Source organism: Melospiza georgiana, chromosome 1, assembly GCF_028018845.1.
Source record: "Melospiza georgiana isolate bMelGeo1 chromosome 1, bMelGeo1.pri, whole genome shotgun sequence".
Lineage (NCBI taxonomy): Eukaryota > Metazoa > Chordata > Aves > Passeriformes > Passerellidae > Melospiza > Melospiza georgiana.
Genome location: NC_080430.1, coordinates 135,051,353 through 135,074,785, shown reverse-complemented (window position 1 = coordinate 135,074,785; position 23,433 = coordinate 135,051,353). Strand labels below are relative to the sequence as shown.

At 37.2% G+C, this 23,433-nt stretch overlaps 1 protein-coding gene across 1 annotated transcript in view; it reads left to right on the top strand.

Annotated features, from left to right (window-relative positions):
* Window positions 1-774: 774 nt before the first annotated feature.
* SLC26A7 (solute carrier family 26 member 7) overlaps window positions 775-23,433 on the top strand; it is a 64,644-nt gene continuing 41,985 nt past the window's right edge. Inside the window, exons 1-3 of the mRNA XM_058033538.1 lie at window positions 775-967; window positions 13,368-13,478; window positions 17,150-17,322. Coding sequence (XP_057889521.1) covers window positions 775-967; window positions 13,368-13,478; window positions 17,150-17,322 — 477 coding nt within the window. The remainder of the gene's footprint in view (window positions 968-13,367; window positions 13,479-17,149; window positions 17,323-23,433) is intronic.

Genomic DNA, 23,433 nt, shown 5'->3' with positions numbered 1-23,433 from the left:
TTGAACAAGAATGATTGTCACAAGAATTTTTGGCACTGCCCATGTGAAGCTGATACCTTGCAGTCCCTCGCTGCACTTTGAGCTTGTTACTCCGAAGTTTGAGTTTTCAGCCCACAGAGAGAGTCTGTGTATGTTTCTGGTAGGGCTTATTGCTACCTGATGTTCTGCATTTGCTACATAAACAAGCTTTTTGTGTCATTTAGAAGACAAAATGCTGATGGAGTAAGACAAGTCTTCTAGCACGAGCTTTGCTGAGGTCTCGGTGCCTCCCGCCTGCGGCCAGGAAAGCTCCCCCAGGAGGGACCAGGCTGCTCCCAGGCTTGGCAGGGAGATGCCTGCTCTGCTGGGCACTTCTTGCTCAGATTAGCATAGCCCAGCCTATATCACACACACACCCAGTAATACCTCATTTTGCCACTGGAATGAGGCCAAAAGCACGAGCATTACAGGGATATAAAGCGGGAAGTTACTGGAAAGAATCACAAACTAACGTGAGACTAGACCAAATTTTTGCAAACAGCAGAAAATATGATCTTTTTCTGTAGACAGTTCTTGCGTTTAATGTAGCTGTTTATATGATTGAAGCACTTAATAAGTGTTTTCATTGAGTGTAGTTACAGAACAGCTGCAGAAATTTTAAATGCTTCTGTTCATTTTTTTTCTTTGCAGTTTGGAACTGAAAAATCTCAGAAGAAAACTGGACACTGGCAGAGATCAGGGTCATTCCTCAACAGTGCACTCCTCTGACAGAGGCACTGCTTTTGTGGGGTAGGAATGATGACAGGGGCAAAAAGGAAGAGAAGTACAGTCTGGAGGAAGATCCAGGCTGTTCGCTTAGAAGATATCAAAGCCTGGTGTATGAGGAGGCTGCCTATCTTGACATGGGTGCCTGTCTACAACTGGAAGGAAAATTTGGTTCCTGATACTGTTTCTGGGATGATGCTAGCCATCCAACAGGTGACTCAAGGTACAGTTAACTCATTTCAGATTAATATTTTAAGTTTGTCTGATCATATCTAATGTTGATTGAATCTAAATAAAAATACAAGGAAAAATATATAGTCTTAACTAATTTATAGAGTGGATGTGTAAATGTGGAAAGAATTCAGTTAATTTCTGTGTAACTTTACTATTTATCCTTTGACATTTTTTCAAACATTGAATATGGAAGGTGAGAGAGCAGTAACTCTCTTCATACAGGATATATATTATATACAATGTTTTATCAAGTTTTATATATAATGTTAATGTTTTATATATAATGTTTTATTATATTATATACAATGTTTTTAATACCATCTTTTTCTCCATTTTACATGGAAAACAAAATATAACTCAATGATAATTGCACTATAAAATAAGCTGTTGTGGAATAAACACATGTGTGATACCAATACCTGTAAAATTCCAAAACACAGCAGGAAGAGGTCACAAGTTTCTGTGCCTAAAGAGTATTCCTGCCAGAGACATTATCCAGGGAGAGGATCTGTGGCATCCATGGCTTGTGTGCTGATTCAATGCTGTATTGCATTACCTACCACACCTCTTTTCAAGCAGCAGTACAAAGCAGGGGTGGAGCTAGACTCCATTTTACAGCTAAAAAAAAAAAAAAAAAAGGCAGAAAAAAGGAAAAGCTTCCCAAACCCTGCACAATGACCTGCAGAAACTTTAAGTTCCAATCATCTTGCTTAGTAAAGTGATTGCTGCGAGGAAATAAATGCTTTTGTCAGTTTTTGATGTCTCTCTGATAGTGTCACCTTCGTATGATAATTTCTTATATTTGTCTCAGACAAATCACAGCTTCTTATCTCAGATGGACTTTAACTCCTTCCTTCATGTGAATGATATCTATTGTTTCCTAACAGTCTTCCATATGAAGTGTGCTTAACTATCATTCATGTTGTTAAACACTCCTTTAATGGAATTATGCTGCAACTTGAAACAACTGATTTGTATAAGTATTTGTGCTTTTAAAGTAATTAGGAACATCTGCATTGGCATGATTTAACTTTAGAAACCTTAATACTGTAACTCTGCAATGTATCTAATTTCACTGGTATGTGTGCATACAACAATTGTAATTAAAATGCTGCTAATAACAGTATGTTGAAATTCATCAAAAATGCCATGTTAAACATATTTCTGCAGTCCTGGGAGTTTTAGCCAGGATTTTAATGTTTGACTCTTGTACCAAGAAGTTGTTTACTGTCACAGATAAATCTGTGAAGACAGAAAATACAGGTTTGCGTTTTTTGGTTTATTTATAAGTACTCTAGAAACAATTTTATTTTTATGCTGTTCAAAAATAAATACTTTGAAACTCCTGATCTGTTCTTTCTTTCTCTGCTTGCTACTTCTCAAGGTTTTGGAATGATTTTAGGGGATGAAATAGAAAAAGAGTTAGAGACAAAAGCATTTCATCATCTTTGTGGTGCTTTAATTTGAATGCAAATATAAGCTCTTTCCCTAGTGTTGTAAGCATTCCAGTTACCAGCACTATCCGAATATTTTCACAGGAAGACTTATGGATGAAAAGAAGTTCCATTTGTTATATGCACAAAGCCAAAAAACCCCAAATTTTTGGAGGTTCTATTGTGACAGTTTTCTTCCACCCTCAAGATAAACCAAGAAATTTTGTAATGCAATACAAGGCAGAAGTTCTAATAATAGTAGGAAAAAAAGGTAATTGGTGATAATTGATTTGTTGAGCATAGTGCCAACCTCAACAACAGGTTTAGGCAAATCCAAGTATAAGGACATAAACCTGAGTAATGGAAATATTTGGAAAAATGTACAGTTGTATTCATATGCAACAGTTTTCTGAGTGATGAAAACTGCAAACTCCAGGGTGGAAAGCAGTCCTGTACCTTGAGAATAATTAGAAAGGCCTTGCAAATGAGCTGTGTTTTTCACAATTTCCTTCTGTGGGATTTCTTACTCATCTAGTATTGGTCATATTCAGACTATTCAGGTTGGCAACTGCTCTGATCTCCGGTAAGGCGTTTGTGTTCCCACTTCTAATCTGAATTTTAGATAAAATTGCTGATTTCGCTTTGTATTGCAAGGAAGAAAAGATGGAAGTCACTGTCCTTACTGTGCTGTAGTGAAAGCAACAAAACTGGGCTGGGGAAAAGGAGACTGAGGGGTGTAACAAGATGGAAAGTGAAGGCGTGGGATTATCATAATGTACTGCTGGGCATTTGTGATGAAAGAGTCATTGCTGAAACCAGGCAGTCGTTCTGAAAATGTTCCGGTAGTTGTTTCATTGTCTGCTAAAAATAATAAATATTAATTCAGAAGTCCCAAAATTCAGGGATCTTTACCTTATGAGACAATACTTGTATTTTCTCTGTATGTATCCCCTAGTTTTAGAGTCCTTTATCTACTTCTACAGAATATGGAGAAAGAAATGTCAAAGATAATTATGTTTCTAAAAATTTTATGAAAATATCACATAGGAAAAAGACTCTACAAGTTCTAACTAAAAAAAAAAAAAGCGTTTTCAAATACTCCAATTGGCACAAAAACTGGACTTGCACAGTTTCAGACTGCAAAGTAAGCCAGCCACAAGTCAAAACTAGTAAAAGAAATCAGGCTTCTTCTGTTCCAGCTATTTAATATTAGTTCCAAGTATAATTTAATAATGCTGACAAAGAATCCTTATTCTTACTTTGATACCTAAGGTTGAAAAAATAATCTTTAAATCTAAAATGAACATCATGATGCAGTCTTGAAGTTTGCTATACACTGTAATAGGAAGTTAAGAAATTTGAGCTTTTATATTGTGGTAATCACAACATAATTTGTATAATTTGTCTCAAAAACTTCTCAAAACTCTGTTATTGATAGACCAGAGCAATATGTCTCTAAATTAACAAATAAATCCCTAACTTTCTTGTTGGATTAGCATTCATTGTCCTCTCCCCTTTCCCTTTAAAACTTATTAATACCACATCCACAGTCATTCTATGAAGAGTCTTTCCATTTAATTTTGTATCCCTCATCTTTGCAAACAAATTCAACTGCTAGATCCATGTAGATGTCCCATAAGTGCCTAACCTTCTTTTTCCTCTCCAAATTGAAATCATGCTGATAAAACAAAGGGTCTGCTGTGCAGGTAAATAGTTCTGAGCAAGTTGTTTCTGTGTTCTTCACTGGTCAATGAAGACTTAGTTGATGGGAGTTAATGAACATTAAGTTATTAGAGAGCATCCAAAGGAGGGTAAGGAGGATGATGAAGGGCCTTGAGGGGATGCCAGATGAGGAGCAGCAGAGGTCACTTAGTTTGTTCAGCCTGGAGAAGAGGAGATGGAAGGGAAACCTCAACATGCTTTGAGAGGAGGTGGAAAGGCAGGCACTGATCTATTCTCTCTGGTGACCAGGGACAGCACTTGAGGAAACTGAGTCAGGAGGGGTTTAGGGTGCTTATCAGGAAAAGGTTCTTCACCCAGAGGGTTCTTGGGCACAGGAAAAGGCTCTCCAGGAAACTGGTCACAGCACCAGCCTGGCTGAGTTCAAGAAGCATTTGGACAATGCTCTAGGCACATGGAGTGACTCTTGGGGTGTCCTGGGCAGGGTCACGAGCTGTACTCAATGATCTTTATAGATCCTTTCCAAACTTAGTTTGTTCTGTGATTTCGTGCTTGTGAGAGGTGGAGAATGACTACATTTACATCACTATTTTTTCCTTTTCTTTCATTCTCTTATTAAGTTGTCGATATTGACTGACAAGTTTTCTCACTTGTGCTTTTCTGATTCTCTTCTGCATCCTTTGAGGAGGAGTGAGTGGCTGGATGGGTACTTAACTGCTGGCTAGAATCAATCCATCACAGGGGTGATTAATCGGACTAAATCAAACCATCTGCTTTGTTAAGGTTGAATAATTATATTAATAAGTTTCCTCTGAGTGTAACAGGGATGGGCTCAAGTGTAGACGCTGATAAGGCAGACATCAAAGTTTAGGTGTCTTAACCATTATATCCATGTCATTGTGGGTAATAACCAGATGAAGATATCATGTTTAAGAGTTCATGGTTAAAGGCAGGTCTTACAGTTTTCTTTTCTGCAATTCATCCATTGACCTGTCACAATTGAATTATTTGTGGGTTTTTTGTGTGACTCATACCCATACCCATACCCATAAAGAAGAATACTTTGATCAGCCTGGGTCTTAATTTTTCTTGGTTTCCTTACATGATAAAATTAAGATGCATTATGATACAGTCTTTCCATGTAGCTAAATCTCACTAAACTGTCATCATGTTTTTTCTGTAGCCTTCTGAACATGTGCTATAGTCCCATCAGAGCTCTTTAGAATGCATCTGCTTAGCTTATTTGCCCAGTGGTAACTTTTATTGCACCAAGCAAATTATTAATCTTTACTTTCATGGCCTTTCATAGGTGATCTTTCCTGATATTATTTATTCATTACCAAGTTCTTGATCCATCTACCAATAATCCACTTTGCTATTCTTCTTCATTCAGTCTTGTCTTTTCAAAAAAACAGCTTTTTACCCAGGATTTAAATTTTACAGTGTATATGTTTTGGTAGTCATTCCTCAAATTTTTTTCTATTTAGAATGTGGGATTTGGTTTTTTTTTTTTTTTTGCTTGTTTTGCTGTTTGTTTTTTCCTGGGCAGAATTATGCACACTGCTCACAAAGACTGGCATATAGAAACCATGTGCCATGACCCATCAGTAAGCTTCCCTGAATGTCCCTGAATGCAACAGAATTAAAACCAAGTTTATCTGAAAAAGTTTATAAAAGATACCCTCTGTCATGCAGATGAGTTAATTGCCAGGGGAATTACTACCCAAGTTAGCCTGCTTGAATATATACTTTATTTTTTGAATGTATATTTTAGTGTATGTAACTTATTTATCTTGTCTATACAGATAGGGGACACAAATGTGTCCGAAGTATTTTGGTCATGAAATGATGTGAAAATTAAGTGCTCTGCATAACACCTGAAGTTGTTTTACTCTTTCTGGATGTAAATAACTAATGTAGGTACCTAACTTCAGACAATGTCAACCCTTCTCTCAGGCTTCTTCCAAGATCTCTCTTGAGGTTTTGATAATTATAAACCTCATCTTCAAGCTATTAATGACCAGACTGTCTCCTGCTTACACAAACATATGACTTAAATTCTTTTTTTTATTGGTAATTTTCTGGGTGATGATAATACTTATACCCTGCACTTTTCTTTATAACAATTTAAAACTCTTTACACTTACCAATAATAGAAAAGTTTATGGGTAGGGGAATTAGACACACAAAAATGCTTCTGCTCAAAATAGAGAAAGTACTTGTGCTATACTACGCTGAGAGTTTATGGTGCAAAGAATTCAGGTTTCAGTAGTTTGCTACTGAAATGCATGTTTAACAGTGCAACTGAGTTAAACCCCTCCAAAAAACCTCAAACCTACCAGTGCTTTTACAGCCTTTAAAAAAATAAGTGCAAAATACAGTGTTTCATTTTGGTTATCTCTGTTCATAGATGATGATCTCAGTAGAAGAAAAGGCTAGGAGAAGGAGTAGAAAAACAGAGATTATATTTGGGAGAAAAACGGCTCAGGTTAATTAAAACATGAGAAGGTTTTTTCTTTATCAGGAAAGGCGTTCAAATTAAAAGACAGTTGCAGCACATAGAGAAATGAAAATAAAGTAACTTGAATCTGTTTAGATTTAAAATTGGGAGTAGTTCTAAAAATATTGTATTTAATTATTGGGTTCAGAAGATGGATCTCCTTATCACATAATCCCATTCATGGATGTGCTAAATTACAAACAATTGTGTTTGGCTGTTATAAGGGGGAGCAGACCACAAGAGAAGGTCTTCACAATTTTATGCTCCCTTTCAATTTTATAATCTCTGAACTGCTGCTTTTTTTTTTTTCCCAAAATAAATAAAAGTGAAGTTTGGAACTTCTGTATATATATGAAAAAGTTAAGACAAATGTGTGGGAGTTTCAAAATGAAAACACTGTCACTCTATTTCTGATTCAGTCTTTGCTTGCCAAGTTGTGGAATCATAAACATTTTTCTATTTCTTTTGAAATAAATATTTTTCTGAATATTATATTGCATGTACTCAGTAGCTGCCCGCTGGAAGCGTGAGGGTATAAGATTTGGACTTTCAAACTTGCCAGATTGCAATGATGTCAGTGTTTGTAGTTTTAGAAAAATATATTTTTCTGTAGGCAGCTATTACAGGGATATGCTTAATGTAGAATTTATATATAGTATTATACATTTGCTGCCTTTACTGTGACCTATCATGAACAAGAAATTCTTTGGCTCAAGTGGATTTTGGTGGGCTGTTTTTTTGGAGGGTGGAGGGCCCTAGAGACATATTTCCTCTAAAAGTTAAATATGTAGATGGCATCTGATGAAATCAGTATTGTTATTTCTGCCAACTTCTTTTCTTTTTCATTCTTCAAGCCCAATAATAACTCACTGAGTCTTGGTGTGGTTTGTATGTTTTAATTAAACTTCATTTAATCTGGAGCTGGATTTATTGCTGAACAACTAATTCCTTAACACTGGCTGGAGACCCTGACATTAAAAAAAATTAACTATATTGCCTTCCTGCATTTCAGAACTGGTGCCCAGTGTTTTGGAAGGCATGATGCCAGGAACTTATATAATTTTTTTTTTCTTAGTTTTTCATGGAGGAACCCCAGCTGTGTCTTCTCAAGAGTGATAGTTGCCAGGGGTTTATTTCAGGTTCTGATCATAAATGTAGGCATAAATATACTCTAAGCTCACTAACTGGAGCTAATAATTTTATTAAGGGGTAAAGCTGCCTTGTAAATATACATCTGGCTTACAAATAACACGTGTAGATGAAATAGAATAGGCACATTTGGAAACAGAGCCAGAAAAACCTCCTACAGAATGCATTGGAGAATCCATGTAGTTCATGATTTCTGGAAGAGTGTCCAGTTGAACTCTGTAAGAGTTCTCTCATGCAAAGAATAATGATGTAAGCAGAATATGAAATTTAACATGTTAGTGAGAAAATGTGGGACAACGTTTCACACTTTACAACTCTCCAATGGAGTATCAAGGCACTTAGGCTGCTGTGCGTGCAATATTTTCTTTCTAATGTCTATAAAAGTTCTTCCAAGTTACACATGTGCTAATGCAGACCTGTCTAACAGACTGCTAGAAATGTGAATTCAGCTTCTGGATGACCTCTGACTCCCCTGGGGCCTCCTGTCCAGGTGCACTCTGGTGTGCACACACTGCGTGCCCAGGTGAGCTGCATGGGCCTTGGGGTGCCTGAGCACCATGGACAGAGACTGAGCAACCCAGGAAACTTGATCCTTGAAGGAGGAAATGACACCATACATAATCTTCCAGATCAGAAAACTGATAGTGCTCAGATCCTTGGCCACTGATTTGCCAAAATGGATGCCCTTTTCATGGATTTCAACAAGTCCAGCTCATCGGGATTAAGGCCTCAAATCACTCATGACAGGTTTTTGTTTCTCCACAGCATTGATGCTTCTCAGAAGATTACCTCATAGCTACCTGCTTGCCAGAAACTTCTGAAGGCTTCATTCTCTGTTTATTCTTACTGAAATACAGAGATTTTTACCTATAATCCACTGTCAAAATCCTTCTTTGTTTCTGGAGGTGGCCGAATTCTTCCGGTTTTACAGCTGGCTAGTGGATAATAGAACTCCCTGTGAGGCAGTTTATAAAATCTTAGTGGTGTTCAGATATGGTGTCAAATTTATCCTAAACGGATCTTAACATTTCAGATTGTCTGTCAAGACTGATAGATTTTTTTGAGGAGCTCTATTAAAAGAAAAGAAAACACTAGGAATTTTTTAATGCTCTGTTTTGTATGTATCTATTGTATACAGAAGGGTCAAGCTGTCTTGAGCAGTGAAATCATAAGCTGGTCATGACATCCCCTTACTTCTTGTACCATAATGCTTGCATATTTTCCTTTTGAACATTCAGATACAAATGTCAGTATCTGGGGATCTGTAAAGAGGCAGAATAACACAATGTTTTCTCAAATCCACCTTTGATGTGCTTGTCAGATGGTGCATTGAATCTGTGAAATACTGCGAATTCAGGTACTATGGCTAACACAGCTGAGGTGCTTAACTCTTACCAAGCTGAAGGAGACTGCTGCATGGGAAGGAACTGCACTGAAGGATCCTTCAAAAAGAGGGGGGTTGCCAAATCAACATTGTGTGGTCTCTGAAAGATTTATGGTTCGTTTTTGAAGGCCTGTCCTTCCATTTTGTCTTTGCATTCTTCATTTGCCTCAGGTTTTGAATGACAGAAGAACCAAGGAATGATTTTAAGCTCTTGGTACTTTGTCACCAAATAAGTGAGACAGAAGGTGCAATCCACTTCTGCAGCCCCAGCAAATGTGCATTGAGAGAACTGACACTGAGCTGCCCAGTTTTTGGAAGTTAATGATTTCCAAAAGATCATTTTGTGTTAAGAGCTTTTATGATGCCATTGTTAAAGAACCCTCCAGAACTAGCAGGTTTGTGTAGGAAGACTTTTCTGAAATATAATGTTTTTTTCCTATAGTGGAAAAAACTTTTCTTGTTTTTTCTTCAATAGAAGTTAGTTATCCTGGAGTTAGAAATTAAATCCTGGAATATGAGTCATTGGTTAGTTTGATTTGTTAGTTCTCTAGGAAGTATTGATAGGAGACTGATTAAACATGTGTCAGTTCTATATCCTCAGAAAATACCCTTCTTGCTACATAATAGAGCTTTGTGAGAAGAAGGAGTAGAAATGGAGAAATTATATTTTTCTGAAGCATTAGAGAGTGCCCACAACTGAAGATAGCATTTTTGAGGGGGATAAGATGAATTAGTGTCATTTAGGGTTCCATAAACCTGGGCTCTGACCATCTTAGAATAGTCACACTTAAGAGTAAAAGGTTACAATTACAGAAAGTTATTTGAATATACACTCTATCAGAAGAACATTTAAAATATATATAGCTTTTTACAGTAAATATTAAATTATACTCATGCTGATACTCCTCAAATTAATTATTGGCTTAATACTTTTCCTGCTTCTAATTTAATTTCTGGTTTGCACCTAGTATTTCCAAAACATGTGATAGAGTTTTCCTCAGAACAGATGTAAGTATCATGAGCATATTTCCAGATGCAGAGAACTGTTAACTAGTTGAATATACTCTGGCGATTCACAACTCTTCCTATGGAAAATATTTTTTTATTGATGTAGTTTTGGCACTAATCTAATTAGCAGAAACTTACAACTCAAACTGAGACGTTTCTCCTGCAGCAGGAGATGGCCTTGTTTCTCTTTGTATCGAGATTGTTATTTTGCAGTTGCTTGCATTGACACCAAGTGTTAAAGATCCCTTGCTTTTCAGCCTGGTATGCCAGAGGACTGGAAAGCACCTGGTGCTAGTCACAGGTCATGGTTTTCAGTGAAAGTGTGTCCCACAATGTTATCTTATGATAAGGAGGTAGTTAAAACAAACAATATTAATGTACTGTATCCAAACATACTGCTCAATATTTGTTTGCATTTCTTTTCATGGAATTTATATTCTTATATGAAAACCTTAATGTCACTGCCATGGGGGCTTCTCCATATTGCCAGTGAAGATTATGGGAGATCCTTACTTTATGATCTATTTTCTTTAAGTATTACTCTATGGAATGAAAAAAAAAAGAAAATAATGTTTCTTGTCTTTTGACAGGAAAGTTCTTGAGCAAACAGAATGCATTGCAGTGAAGTTTAATATGAAAATTAATGAAATAAGCTTAAATATACTACTGATTACATCTTGAAAAGTATTTGAATCTTTAGGGCATTTTATGCCTAATAAGAAAACCTGAAGTCTTTACTGATTCTATTTTATAATGCCCCTCTGCTCTTACATACTTCAGTAAGTGCAACACATGCTTCAGTAATGGGAGTAAAAACCTAACAAACAGAGCCAGGACTCAGGCTGGTAGTTTTAGCCTGATTGCCACAACCTCACCATGAAAAAGAATGACAAATTTCTTCTAGAAACTCAATACAAAACGTGAAAAGTCCAGGCATGAAATGGAGAAAAACAAGGGCCAAATTTAAACTCAGATTATCTGCCTGTAAACAAGTGATATTTATCAGAAGCAGATAATCTGGATTTATAAATATAACCAGAATCAACAGGCTCTTCCCAAAAACCTTCTAAAGTACATATCTGGCTCAACATTCAGTACTGAACCTTGTGTATTCCCTTATACTTGGCTAGTACACTGACAGGTCACTCAATTTCAATTATGTTATAATTAAAATGTGACTGAAATACTGATTTTTCTGATTCCTTCAGTTTTTGGAGTCAAATAATTAGCTTAGCATAATGCTTTGTTGCAAGTCTGGAATATGTGTGTGAGTAGTATTCAACTAGTAAATTAATTCCAAATTTTCTCTTTCTGTTTGGTTTTGTTCATGTTCAAAATGGTTAAAATGGAAGAATTGTCCAGTGTTAAACAAGATTGAAAAATTTATTTCTCCTATTCTCTGTTTCCCTCCCTCCTCCATGCTCAATTTTATCTGGATTGGGTCACGTAGTTCTCTCCTGTGCTGTTTTTATTCTCCTCAGGCACACCCTTCTGTGTTGCCCTTGGTCCAGAATCTTCTTTTACCTCTATTGATCATGTGAACATGGACATTACACTACAATTTCAAAGAGCTTTCTGGCTTATGATACTGCTGTGCTAAGAGAAAAATACAGAAGTGACTATCAGTAGATACACTCATCATAAGGCTGAAGAGCAACCAAGTCCATTTCTGCTTAAAAGAAGTTTAAAACTAAACAGATTTAAAAATATCTCTTCCCCAAGTCATAACTGATAGAGCTGCTTTGCTGAGCACAATGTGGATGAAAATGATCCATGTAGGATTCACCTCAGCAAAATCTTCACTCTGAGGTTTTTCTAAGAACAGATGAACTGCTTCACTGAGAACTTGACACTTCTGACCTTTTTGTATTTTCTTGCCTCCCCCCCACCACCACGTGCACTTTGTTACAGACTCAAATGAAAATGTGAGAAGGAGATTTTGAATATAAATGTTCAGAATTGCCTCTCAAAACCCATAAACAAAGACACTTTTTGGCACTCTCCATACTATCAAAGCCCCGTAACACCAACATTTCAGGCAAAGAAAGCTTTCTGGAGCAGTTAGGAGAGAACAATGAATCCTACAGGTTTAGTTTTCTTCAGGAATTTCACATGTACACAGAAGGCAGCTCCATTGCACAGATCTGAATCTCCTCTGTCTCAGACCACAGGTGCTCATTCTCCCAGTGCACACACCTCTGCCCTAGGCTGGTGAGTGCACTCAGGTTGAAGGTGGACTTGAGAAAGGCATCTTGTGTGTTACACAGGCCAGTCCTTTCTTCCAGACTGCGTGATGAGGCATTCATCAAAATTTATGGAGCAGCTGTGCAAGCCAGGTTCTCCTGCTCTTAGTTTCCAGAAGTAAGAGCTGTGACATGGCCGTGGAGCCTGCTGATCTGGAGCAAGTCTGGGGAGTCTCCTGATGACTTGCAGGAAGCCAATGCAAGATAGCCACTTGCTGTCTTAGGTATCTCAATTTGAAAAGCAACCAAATCTGCTGCTTTGCAGGAATGTTTCTGTTGAAAGATGAATTCCTGTCCACGACTTTCTAACAAAAGGATGGATGTTGTCCTCTGTAGTTAAGCAATGAAGGTAATTAGTAAGTCTAAAAGTTAAACCTGAAGTCTAAACGTTAAACCTGAACCAATTCTGTTCGTTCTCTATCTCAACATGAAAGTCAGGTACTTTCTGTTTCTGAACTGACAGCTTTACATGATGGAAGAAATGTTAATGTCTAAAGGCTTATAAACCCCCCTAAAGAAGATGAACTCTGGAACAGTTTTTTGTTTAAGAAATTAGAAGAAAGCAGACTGAAGGGGCTCCATCCAAACCAAAATTACAGGTTTTGAAAAATTTGTAAAAAATAACCATCCCACTGCCTGGAGACTGCCTGGCAGTCTCAAACCCACGTTTGTGAGGGTGGGGGTGAAACATTGCTGCCTCCTCCTGTGAGGCCTGGCTATTAAAAGAGGCTTGGAACCACTAATGGAGACAACTTGGAAACATGGTGGGATATATGGATTTGGATGATGAAATGAAAAACCTTCCACAGTGATTTCTGATCCTTATTGTATAGTAGTTCACTAGTAGTAGTAGATTTTAATAAAGGACAGTGAGTTTTTCCTGCTCTTAATAAAATTGTAGACATTTCCTCATAAAAATAAAAAACAACAAAGCAAACAGAACAGTTTTATCATCATACAGTGAAGTATTTTTTAATTTTAATTTTCTATAGGGCTGGCCTTTGCTGTTCTGTCTTCAGTCCATCCAGTTTTTGGTTTGTATGGATCTTTTTTCCCTGTCATTATTTATGCCATATTTGGAATGGGACGTCACGTTGCAACAGGTAAGTGTCTGTCTGCTAAAGTAGTTTTCAGAACTGGATACTGAAATTTATTCTTGTGTAAAGGTCAATGGAAGGAAAATTATCTATGATTAAACAGAAATAAGATGGTTTTGTGCTTCTCTTTACAACTATTTTTTGTCAGTTTAAGTACTTTAAAGAGCCTCATTAAGAATATACTGGAGTTACTCCTGCCATTATAATTTTATATTGCACTGACACTTCCTTTCTAAATGTAATTTACTAAGAGCTTTTGTATTTTAACTTTGCTTTAGAAATCTGCTTCAGGCTAAGAGTTTAACACAGGGCTCTGCCAACAAGATGTATGTAAATGGAAATGAAAAACGTTCGACTGCCTCTTAAACCACAAAAAACACACATTACTTCTCACCTGTCTAAAACACAAATCCTGCATTTCTCAGGAAAAGAAAAACAAAAGTGACCTTCTGAGCCCATTACCTGCTATTGTATTAAAGCCAGAGACTCTCCCAGTAAGGACTCTTATCCTCTTGCAGAGCAGCTGGGCAGGCAGTGAAAGATGCTGCCCGGCCACTCTGCTGGTAGTTATGAGTTACTTGTTTACCCTCAGCAGAGCCTCCCCAGCTCAAGAACTGAACGGCTTTGGGCTCCTAATAGGTTGATGAATGCTCTGTTTCTGAGCCCAAAGAAATCAAAATTATAGAGGGCAGCAGGAAATAATACTCATTAGATTGAACCACAAATCCTTTGCTGGGCAGAAGTGGGCACTTGGCGGCCCCTGGAGTTTGCAAGAAGGGTGAGATAGGCCCAGCATCAACACACAGCATGGCTGGGTAAAGGGAAGCAGCCCCTGGGGCTGTCAGAAGATTTGAGCAGGGAGGAGTATCTCTTCCTTGAAGAGCAGAAAATCTCCTGAAAGGACAAAAGATGGTTCTGGGTAATCCCACTCAAAATGAACTCTGCAGAGTCTGATTGCACAAGTGTATGCATGTTCTACTGAGAAGTTAGCAACACATTCTGAGCTCCCTTTTTGATCAAAAATATTCAGTTACATTATAAAAAAAATACAATTCTGAACAGCTATAAATTGTCTTAGAGAAGAAAAGAAAGTTGAAAATTTGCTTTCCCTAGATGTACAGAGAATATTTGAGCCTTTTGATGTCCAAAAAGGATCTGTAGATGTGTTAGTATAATAATGTTGTAATGACTGTATTCAACTCATGTTAAAGCATTCCAAGAAAAGGTGGAAATTTAGAATCTGGAAAATAAATTTTTCTCTTGAATACAGATAGATTAAAACTATAGCCTATATTAAAAAGCTGTTTCAAAACAAAAAAAAAATTAGAAGTGTATTGTCAGAAGTTTGTTGTTGTATGATCATCAGGAAGACAAGAATCCATCATATGTAGGAAAGATAAGTAAGCATCTGGCTGCCATAAATTCTAGTAATGAAAACAATTGATAAAATAGGTAAGTATGCTGTTAAGTCTGATGTTTTATCCTTGGGAGGGAATAGTGTTCAGAGAATGCCTTGCTGAGTTCATGTCTGCAGATTTCTGCATGGTCCTTGGTGTGGAAACTCTTTCCATTCACAATTCTATTTCAAAATTTAATTTCAATGAAAAAAAAAAGGCAACAAAAGACTTGTCTTGCACATATGGAATTTTTTAAATTAATAAATTTGAGTTTTGAGTGACATATATTGTTGATCTTTTCAGAGAGAAGGTCTCATGCACTTGTTCCCCCAGCCCCAGTTAAGGCATTGTGGTGTGTAGCTGAGTGTACAGGAGCCATACTGCCTGCCTCAGCTGCTCCATAGTTCCTTATGGACTTTGGAGACAACCTCTTCACTTACCAGATTTTTCTGTAAGATCTGAGATGCTCTCCATATGTACACAGGCTGTAAAAGTGTTGTTTGTTAGTGAAGGCAGTCATGTTAGTATGAAATAGAAAATCCAACAATGGCCCCCTTCAGGTAACTGTTATTCACTTGAAATGCCTCTTCTTTGAAAAGGCTGATCTACCTTAAGAGATTTCTCACCTGAGCAACAAATACATACAGCTTTTGACTTTTGTTAACATTGATTTTGAACCATTCTCTGAGACAGTTTTATCTGCCATAAACAGCACATACACATCTTTGATTTAAGATAGAACTTCATGTAAGGTTCTATCTTTTCTATCTCTACAAATTTAATTTTATGCAAACAACTTACAACAATAGAATGGCCGAGTTTGAAAGGAATCTTAAAGGTCTTCTAGTTCCAACCCCTCTGCCATGGTCAGGGACATCTTCCACTAGGTCAAGTTGCTCAGAGCCCCATCCAACCCGGCCTTGAACACTTCCAGAGATGGGGCAAAAAAAGCTATGTGTAATCAGACCCTATTGGAGAGGAGATAATGTGACTTCTGTAAAGGAAAATCCTACCTCACTACCATCTAGACTACTGCATGAATGTCAACAAGTGCATGGAGAAAGGATATACTTTGAATATAAGATATCAGAATGGTCAAACAGCTACTGATAAGGCTCCACACCAAAGGTTACTAAAGAAACTAAGTTGTCCTTGTGATACAAGAAAAGTCCTTTTATTAATTATTAGCAGGTTGAAAGATATGGAGCAAAAGGCTGGACCTCATGGTCACTTTTCAGGATGGTGGAATCCCTGGTGGGTTCCTGAGGAATTCATGCTGTGGACTTTACTCTGTGAAGGCCAAGGTGAGGGCAGGACTGTGTACACCAGGTCCTGCAGGAGTAGAAAAAATGTGAGTTCAGAGAGAAATCATTTTAGAAGACTTTTAAAGTATAGATTAAAGAAAACAGTACAGCAGATGCTGAACTTCTGAAACCTGCTCTCAGACAACATTGAAAAAGGAGAAATTACAGGCAGGTTCAGACAACCTTTGATAAATTCATGAATGCTAGTCCACAAACAAAATTAAAAAAAAGCCAGCTAAGGAAGTACTTCACTAACACAACAGCTATGGATGCTGGCAATAAGAGCAATGGCCCGCAGAAAATGGCCAGGCTTGTGTGCATTCCCCAGGTAACACCTCTGACTATCACAGCTGGAGGCAGAGTACTGGGCAAGATGGGCCATTGGTCTGACATAGCAAGATATTCCTGTGCTCTAATAGCTCTGCATGTTTGTGTCTTTTAATGTTGAATTGTCACTCTCATTTATCTTTGTGTCATTAAATACGCTTTATCTCTTTCAGCAAATAAATGTTTTTCTCATAATTTGCCTCCATTTATTAGAGTGCTAGGTACTATTTAATGGGCTAGGTACTATATATATAGTGTGAATTAATTGCCCTAGACATTTGAATAGTGAACACTTGGGATTCTCAGAGAAATAGCTGCTTGATCACATCCAGGGTGATTTAAAAGCATTTCTGATAACTTGAAATAACTTGAAATAATTTTAAATTGTTGTATTTGAATGTCTTTTGTAAACCTGTCTTAATAAATGTGCTTAAAAAAGGATTTTCATTTAATTTGCCAGTATAAATGGTATTTTATGGGAAGAAATGTGTATTACATAGAAAAAAATATCTTAAAATTGTTCTTATGATGACAGGAATGTAAAAAATGGCACTTTTACTTATAATGGCCATTTTGAAAAAGAGACCATGAGTGATGAGTACAGACAGATATACAATTATTCGTGACTAATGTGTGGCTTTTTTTACAGGAACTTTTGCTTTAACTTCCTTAATATCTGCCAATGCAGTTGAGCGTCTTGTTCCTTCAGTCAGAACTAATTTCACAGCAAACAATAATTCAGGAATTTTGGGTTTGTCAGAATTTGAAATGCAGAGGATTGGAGTTGCAGCAGCAGTTTCATTTCTAGGTGGAATCATTCAGGTTGGTGGTGATCCCATTTTCTGTATGCTAATGATGTACTGCCTTTGTTACAGCTATGACATTTATAATAGTTTTTATACTTCTCTGAGGAAAACTAATGAAAACATCTGCTTCAATGGGCACAAATGATGAAATTAATGCACTTTAAGAATTTGCTAATCCTTTGTTGAGATGTAGTAATTATCTGTATACATTCTCTCAGTGTTTTACAATATGAAGCAAAATCACCTTCAGCCAGCTTTACCATAACACTCACTTGGAGTTGGTGTCTCTTTTCCTTCTTCAGAAACAAACATGAATCAGCTCCTGGTAAGCACTGACGTATTCCTGTGGCTTTCTGTTGCCCTTGGCTTGAAAAGCAATACTGTACAATATCCAATAATTAAAAACAGTAGGGAAAGTTTTAAATTCTCTTTAGAGTTCACACACCCATCATTAAAGTGAAATAGTAAAACAGATATCTTCAAATGATTCTCTAAAGTTTATTTAAATGATCAGAGGTCTTTTAAATTTCTTCTTTTTTCCTATTCTGGCTAAAGGGGCCAAGTTTCTTCGTCCATTGCCAGTTGCTTAGGTTTTCAATGAAGGCTTCCCTCTTTCCTTGTAAATATTAAAAGAGAAGAATTGTTCCAGCATGTGACATTGCAATGCCTCCTAGGTAGCTGGGCTCCTGAAACTAACCCAGACCCCTCCACCTGGTGCTTTGGATCCCTCTCCCATGCAGAGGATGAGCAAAGGGGCCCAGAATGGGATCTTCAGTAGCCTACGTGCTTGGCAGGAACTGGGGCGTGTACTCATGTTAGTCAGTAGGAAATATCAAGAAGCATTGTTATTTCTGGTGTTCTTATAATTCTTTTATTGGTTTATGATGAGAATTCTTTTATTGGATCATGACAAGAATTCTTTTATTGGATCATGACTTTGGAGCAGGAGGGACAGCCTACAGACAGCACAGACAGCAGAGCTGATGCAGATTGTGCCTGGCTGTGCCTGCACGTGCTGTCCCAGCACTGCATCTAACGCAGGGTGTGTGCAACAGCAGAGCATGAATGGAGCTCTTCATGCAGGAGTCCTGTGCCCACAGCTTTGAAAGCTCCTGCATCATCCCCAGAGAGGCCAAAGTGCCTTATGTGGGAAGTTGGTGTCTGCATTCATTTGATGTAACTTCAAAATCCAACCCAGAAATTGTTTTGCCTGGTGGCTGCAGTATCGTGTTCAGTGTGTGAGTCCTCTAGACCTCTTACACTTCTTCATCCTGAAAAGTTCTGCTTTTTCATATGCCTTCCACAGCATCAGCTGATTTATCTCAGCCTATGTCCTCTTTAATCCTGACTGGAATGAGAAGAACTGGTAAATCCTCTCTGCATCTTCAGATGCAGGGAACTGTGCCACGTGCATGGGCTCCTCTCCCAGGTCAATAACGTCACTTGCATTAGAATTATATAACACAGCTGGTGCTTGTCATGCTGCCACCCATCCTTTGTGTGAGTTTAATGGTTGGAGGCCAGAGTAATACTTATAAACACTTATTTCCTAAAGAAGTGCCTTGAAGATACTAATACTGCAATATGCAGGTGAAAGTCCTGATCAAGGCTGAGATTAAACTTTGGCATCTTCCCAGGTGTTGTTAAGTGTGGCAATCTATGTCTCTAATCAAGATTCCAGTCTCCCAACTAACAGTTGCTGCAAACCCCAGATAAGGTGACAGGGCACCTGTTGCTCTTAATGGGTAGCTGAATCAGTCACCTTCTTCTATTTATCAGATTAGATTAGAAATTACCTAGTGGCTTGAAATTAACGTTGTTCTGGGACAAGATGAATAGTACAATGCATTTTGGGGCAACAGCTTTTCATTGAAGACGTCCTGCAATACAAAAAGAAGTTGGATTTTCTGTGTAGTTGATATCTGGGATGGTGCTGCTTTGGGAAGGCAGCAGACCTGGGTTATGTTATCTACTACAAGACTTTATTTTTCTGAAAAATAGTCAAAATGCAGTTCTCTAATCAGCCACTAATTGCATAAAAACAACAGATGCTGTGACTTATCCCTACCTTGGGCATCTTCCAGACAAAGGATGAAAAGTCCTTGCCAAAACAGCTGTTTCCTTCTTGGAAAGAGTAGGTAAAGAGCTGTACACCCTTGGCCTAAAAAGCAATTTGATGCTATTTTTCCAGTAGCATGGCTAAGTAATCCAATCAGCAAATAATGTTAAAATAAGAGAGAAAACATAAAAAATAGTGAGTAATGGAGGGAAGGTGGGGGAAGGGGGAGCTGTTTATGAGATGAACTGCTGTTGGCTAGCTTGTGTTTATTGCAGACCACAACTGTGCATTTGTGTGTGAGGCAAACTCTGAGCAGGCTCTGTGAATTTCAGTGCCATCTAGACATAAATTAGCACTATTTTCTTATTATAAGACAAGGATAGGTAGAGATTTTCACAATTCAAATTAGGGCTTAGCTGCTTAAGTTTTTCTCAAAGTAATAAATTTCAGAGTCCTGAACTACTTCTGAAATCTAATGTTTAAGGAAGTGCTCATAAAATAGAAAGAATACTTAATTATATTAAGAGGCATTCTGATGAAGTTAAAATAGTATTAAAATGGAAAATAAGTAAACATAAAATAAAAACTTCAGTTACCAAACCCATTTAATATAATGCATGCGTTATTTCATTTTAAAAAGCAGAATGGAAGGCATATGAAGTTTTTTTTTTTATGTTTGTGTAGCTGCTACTCTATAAAAATAAACAGGGCATAGAAAACAAATCAAACTAATAGAAATCTTCCCTGATATCAAATACCTTGGAGGTATTGATGGGGAGAGAAAATGATGGAACATAACAGACATATATGGGGTAATTTTGTAATTAAAATTGGATGCTGCCTTTATAACATTAAAAAAAAATCCTCAAAAGTGCTTTTGGGTAAGATTTTTTTTCCCTATTAATATATGTGCAAGAATGCTTGCATAAATATATGTGTCTCTAAAATAATCACAGCATACTAAAATGAAATTCAAGATTAAGATTTGCTGAATAAATAGAAGAAAGCTCCTTGCAGATCAAACTGAGGAAAAAATATCCTAGGAAAAAAACCCGAATTCTCTCAAGACCACAGTGTTATAGACTTCAGTTGGGCTATTTTTCTCTAGAGGAGAAATAGCTGCTTATTGCATTCCAGTCTTGTAACATTTTTATTGGCAAGTTTTTCATCTACAGTATTTTAAAAACTAACATGTAATTAGTTGCTGATATACAGCGTTGGATATAAAAATATTTCTGGTTTTCAGGAGAACAAATTTACACAGTCTATTATCAATTTGGTTAATAAAAAACGAATACATTTGAATAAGAAGGGCATTTTTGTAAGGCAATATTCTCGTCCAAATCTCTATTACCCTGTGAGAAAAATGATGCTGCAATATTCTGTCACCGATAGCTCAGGTAAAAACATGAGTCTATTATACAGTGATAATCAGGGAAAAAGTTCATTTTCCTTTTACAGTGGAAATACCTTATTGCAGGCTCTTATTCTGTATTTTGAAAATTACAAGTTTTCAAAAGGGAGTTCTGATTCTCACAATTATGGTAGAGCATACTACCATATGTGTTAGTACAGAAAGACCATAGAAAAGACTTTTTCAGGTCCTGGAATGAGGAAAGTTCACTGTGCACACCCTCAGAAGCTACCAGACACTCTCGGGACACCCAGAATGAACATAGGAGCTGCAGCTCAAGGATCCAAAATCTAGTGGTCTGCCAGTCAGATGTCCATTGAAACAGGCCATGGAGATTTTAAATTGGCAGCTCAGCTGAGTTGAACTGTGTCTGACTGTTGTCTCCAGAGGGTCCATAGAAGTCTTCACTTTTGCTCCCTTGGATTGTGAGGTAACCAATATAATGTACTAAATGAGAGTCTCACAGCCTGTGTTGGTTCCCTCCAAGAGATGCTCCCAGTTCTGGCCTCATCCACCCAGCCCATGCAGCAAATGATCAGGAAGGGCCTCACCATTTGTCTGCTGTGACACTGGAAAACCCCTTCCAGAACAGTGGAGTTTCGAGGGGTTTAAAATTCACTCTCCAAAGCTGAATCTGAGCAGCAGGCAACACCATGTCAGTCTTCCAAATTCTGGGGACAGAAAGTTCAACATTAGTGATTTCCAAAGAGCTGTTAAGTGATAAAAATTTTTACTGGCCGTGGAGGTAAATTGACTACATGTTGAAGGGAATTTTAATAATAATAATAATAATAACAGACGGAGCGTGTTGTCATGGGAAGAAAGTATTGAAAGTGGACAAGAACCAAAGGTTCTGCATAATGAACATAGAGGGCTTTGCTTTTAGCGATTGCTCATTTTTCTTCTCCTGGCTAAATTCCCATTCTCTTCTACTTGTAAGAGTAAAATTATGGAGCAGTAAAGACAGATGCAAAAAAGATTCCCTTTGTATTGTCTTTCTTCCGTTTTGAAATTTACTTATTTTTTCCATTTTTTTTTTTTTTTTTTTTGGGAATCACACCTTTCCCTACTTCTGTCTAATCACTTCATTGTATACCTTTTTTCTGTGATCTTTTCTCCTTTACTGTGCATTAACTCAAGGCTGCTTTCCCTCACTTTATCTTATATTGCTTTTTCTTTTCTCTGAAAGGTCTTTATTTTATTTACATGAATTTATTCAAGAATTTATACCTGGTGAAAGCAAAATTCATCTCAAGACAGTTACTTCTTAAGGAAACTTTTTACAAAGTATTATGTACTGGAAGTGCCACACAAATAATCAATAGCCAAGTGCCTTTCAAACCACTTTTATATTGAGCATATTCTTTCCCTGAAATCTGCTTTTATCCTCTAGGAACTAAGTTCTTAAAAATTAAAAATTCTGGATGCAATTATAAAATTAGTGAAACTCTGTTTTCTTTTACAGGTTAAGAAAATCTCAGCATTATTATAAATAATAAAAGGAAAAAATATTTGCTTTTTTTTTTGTTGTTGTTGTTGTTCCAGCACTTTAGTGGCACTTTTCTCTGTAGTTTGTCTGCATCAGGAACAAAAAGAAATCATAAAATATACCAGAAAATAAAGTGGAAGACCTGCAAAAATGAGCATCACAACCAATAGTCAAAATAAAGCAGAGTTTTAGACATTTCTTTAAGAATATTGAACTTTCTACACTTAGGTCAGTGTTACTGGGTGAAAGATTTTATGACATAATGCAATGTAGTGTAATTGAGTGCTGTCAGCTTAGCTAAGTTTCAAATGGTGTTTATTCAAAATGCAGTGGCAGCCAAGCTTAAATGGCTCTTGCCCAGCATGGAGGGTTAATTGTAGAGTCAATCTGGGCCTGTGTAAATGCTAATAATAATTTTATCTGTCAGGAAAATTCACATGCAGATAGATTTGGGAGGCTTGTTTCAAAACCTTTTCCTCCTCACGATCCAAGCAGTTTCTGTCCATTACTCATGTTGTAGGGACAACATGAGGTACCCATATCAGTTTGTGCTAAAAATTACACCCTCCACCCAGAACATTTCCTGTTCTGGTTGCTGCATTTTTAGATCCTCTCCATGGAAGTTGCATGGGTGCACATCATATTTATTTCTCTGTCATGTAAATAAAGAGTAGGATGTTCATGCTCATGAAGTACTGCCTTTGTCAGTCCTGAGCTGCCTTCTGCAGGAAGCAGAGGGCACCAAGTGTTGCTTGTTCAGTTGAGTGGCTACAGAAATTGTCTAACTGAAACCACACCCATGGTTTGCATGTATTTTACATAGCCCACGGTTCCACGCAATCAACAAAAACTGTGTTTGAAATGTGTTCTTTTACTTAGTACCTGTGAAGCATCCTCTTAAAATGCTGAAGATTAAACAAAAAAAAGGTAAAAAACCAAAACGTAGACCTGAGAGTGATGCTAAAATTTCTAAGCTCAGCAATCATTTTGCTGTAACTCACAAAAATAACTTTCTCTGAAATGCTAATAGTAACTAATACTTCTCTGTGATATTATGTAGTATACAGAATTGTCTCTGTGTTTTTGATTCCATGGCTAAATAAACATCCAATTTCCTGGAAAGTAAGCTATTACACAGTTAGAAATTTCACATTCAGACAATAGA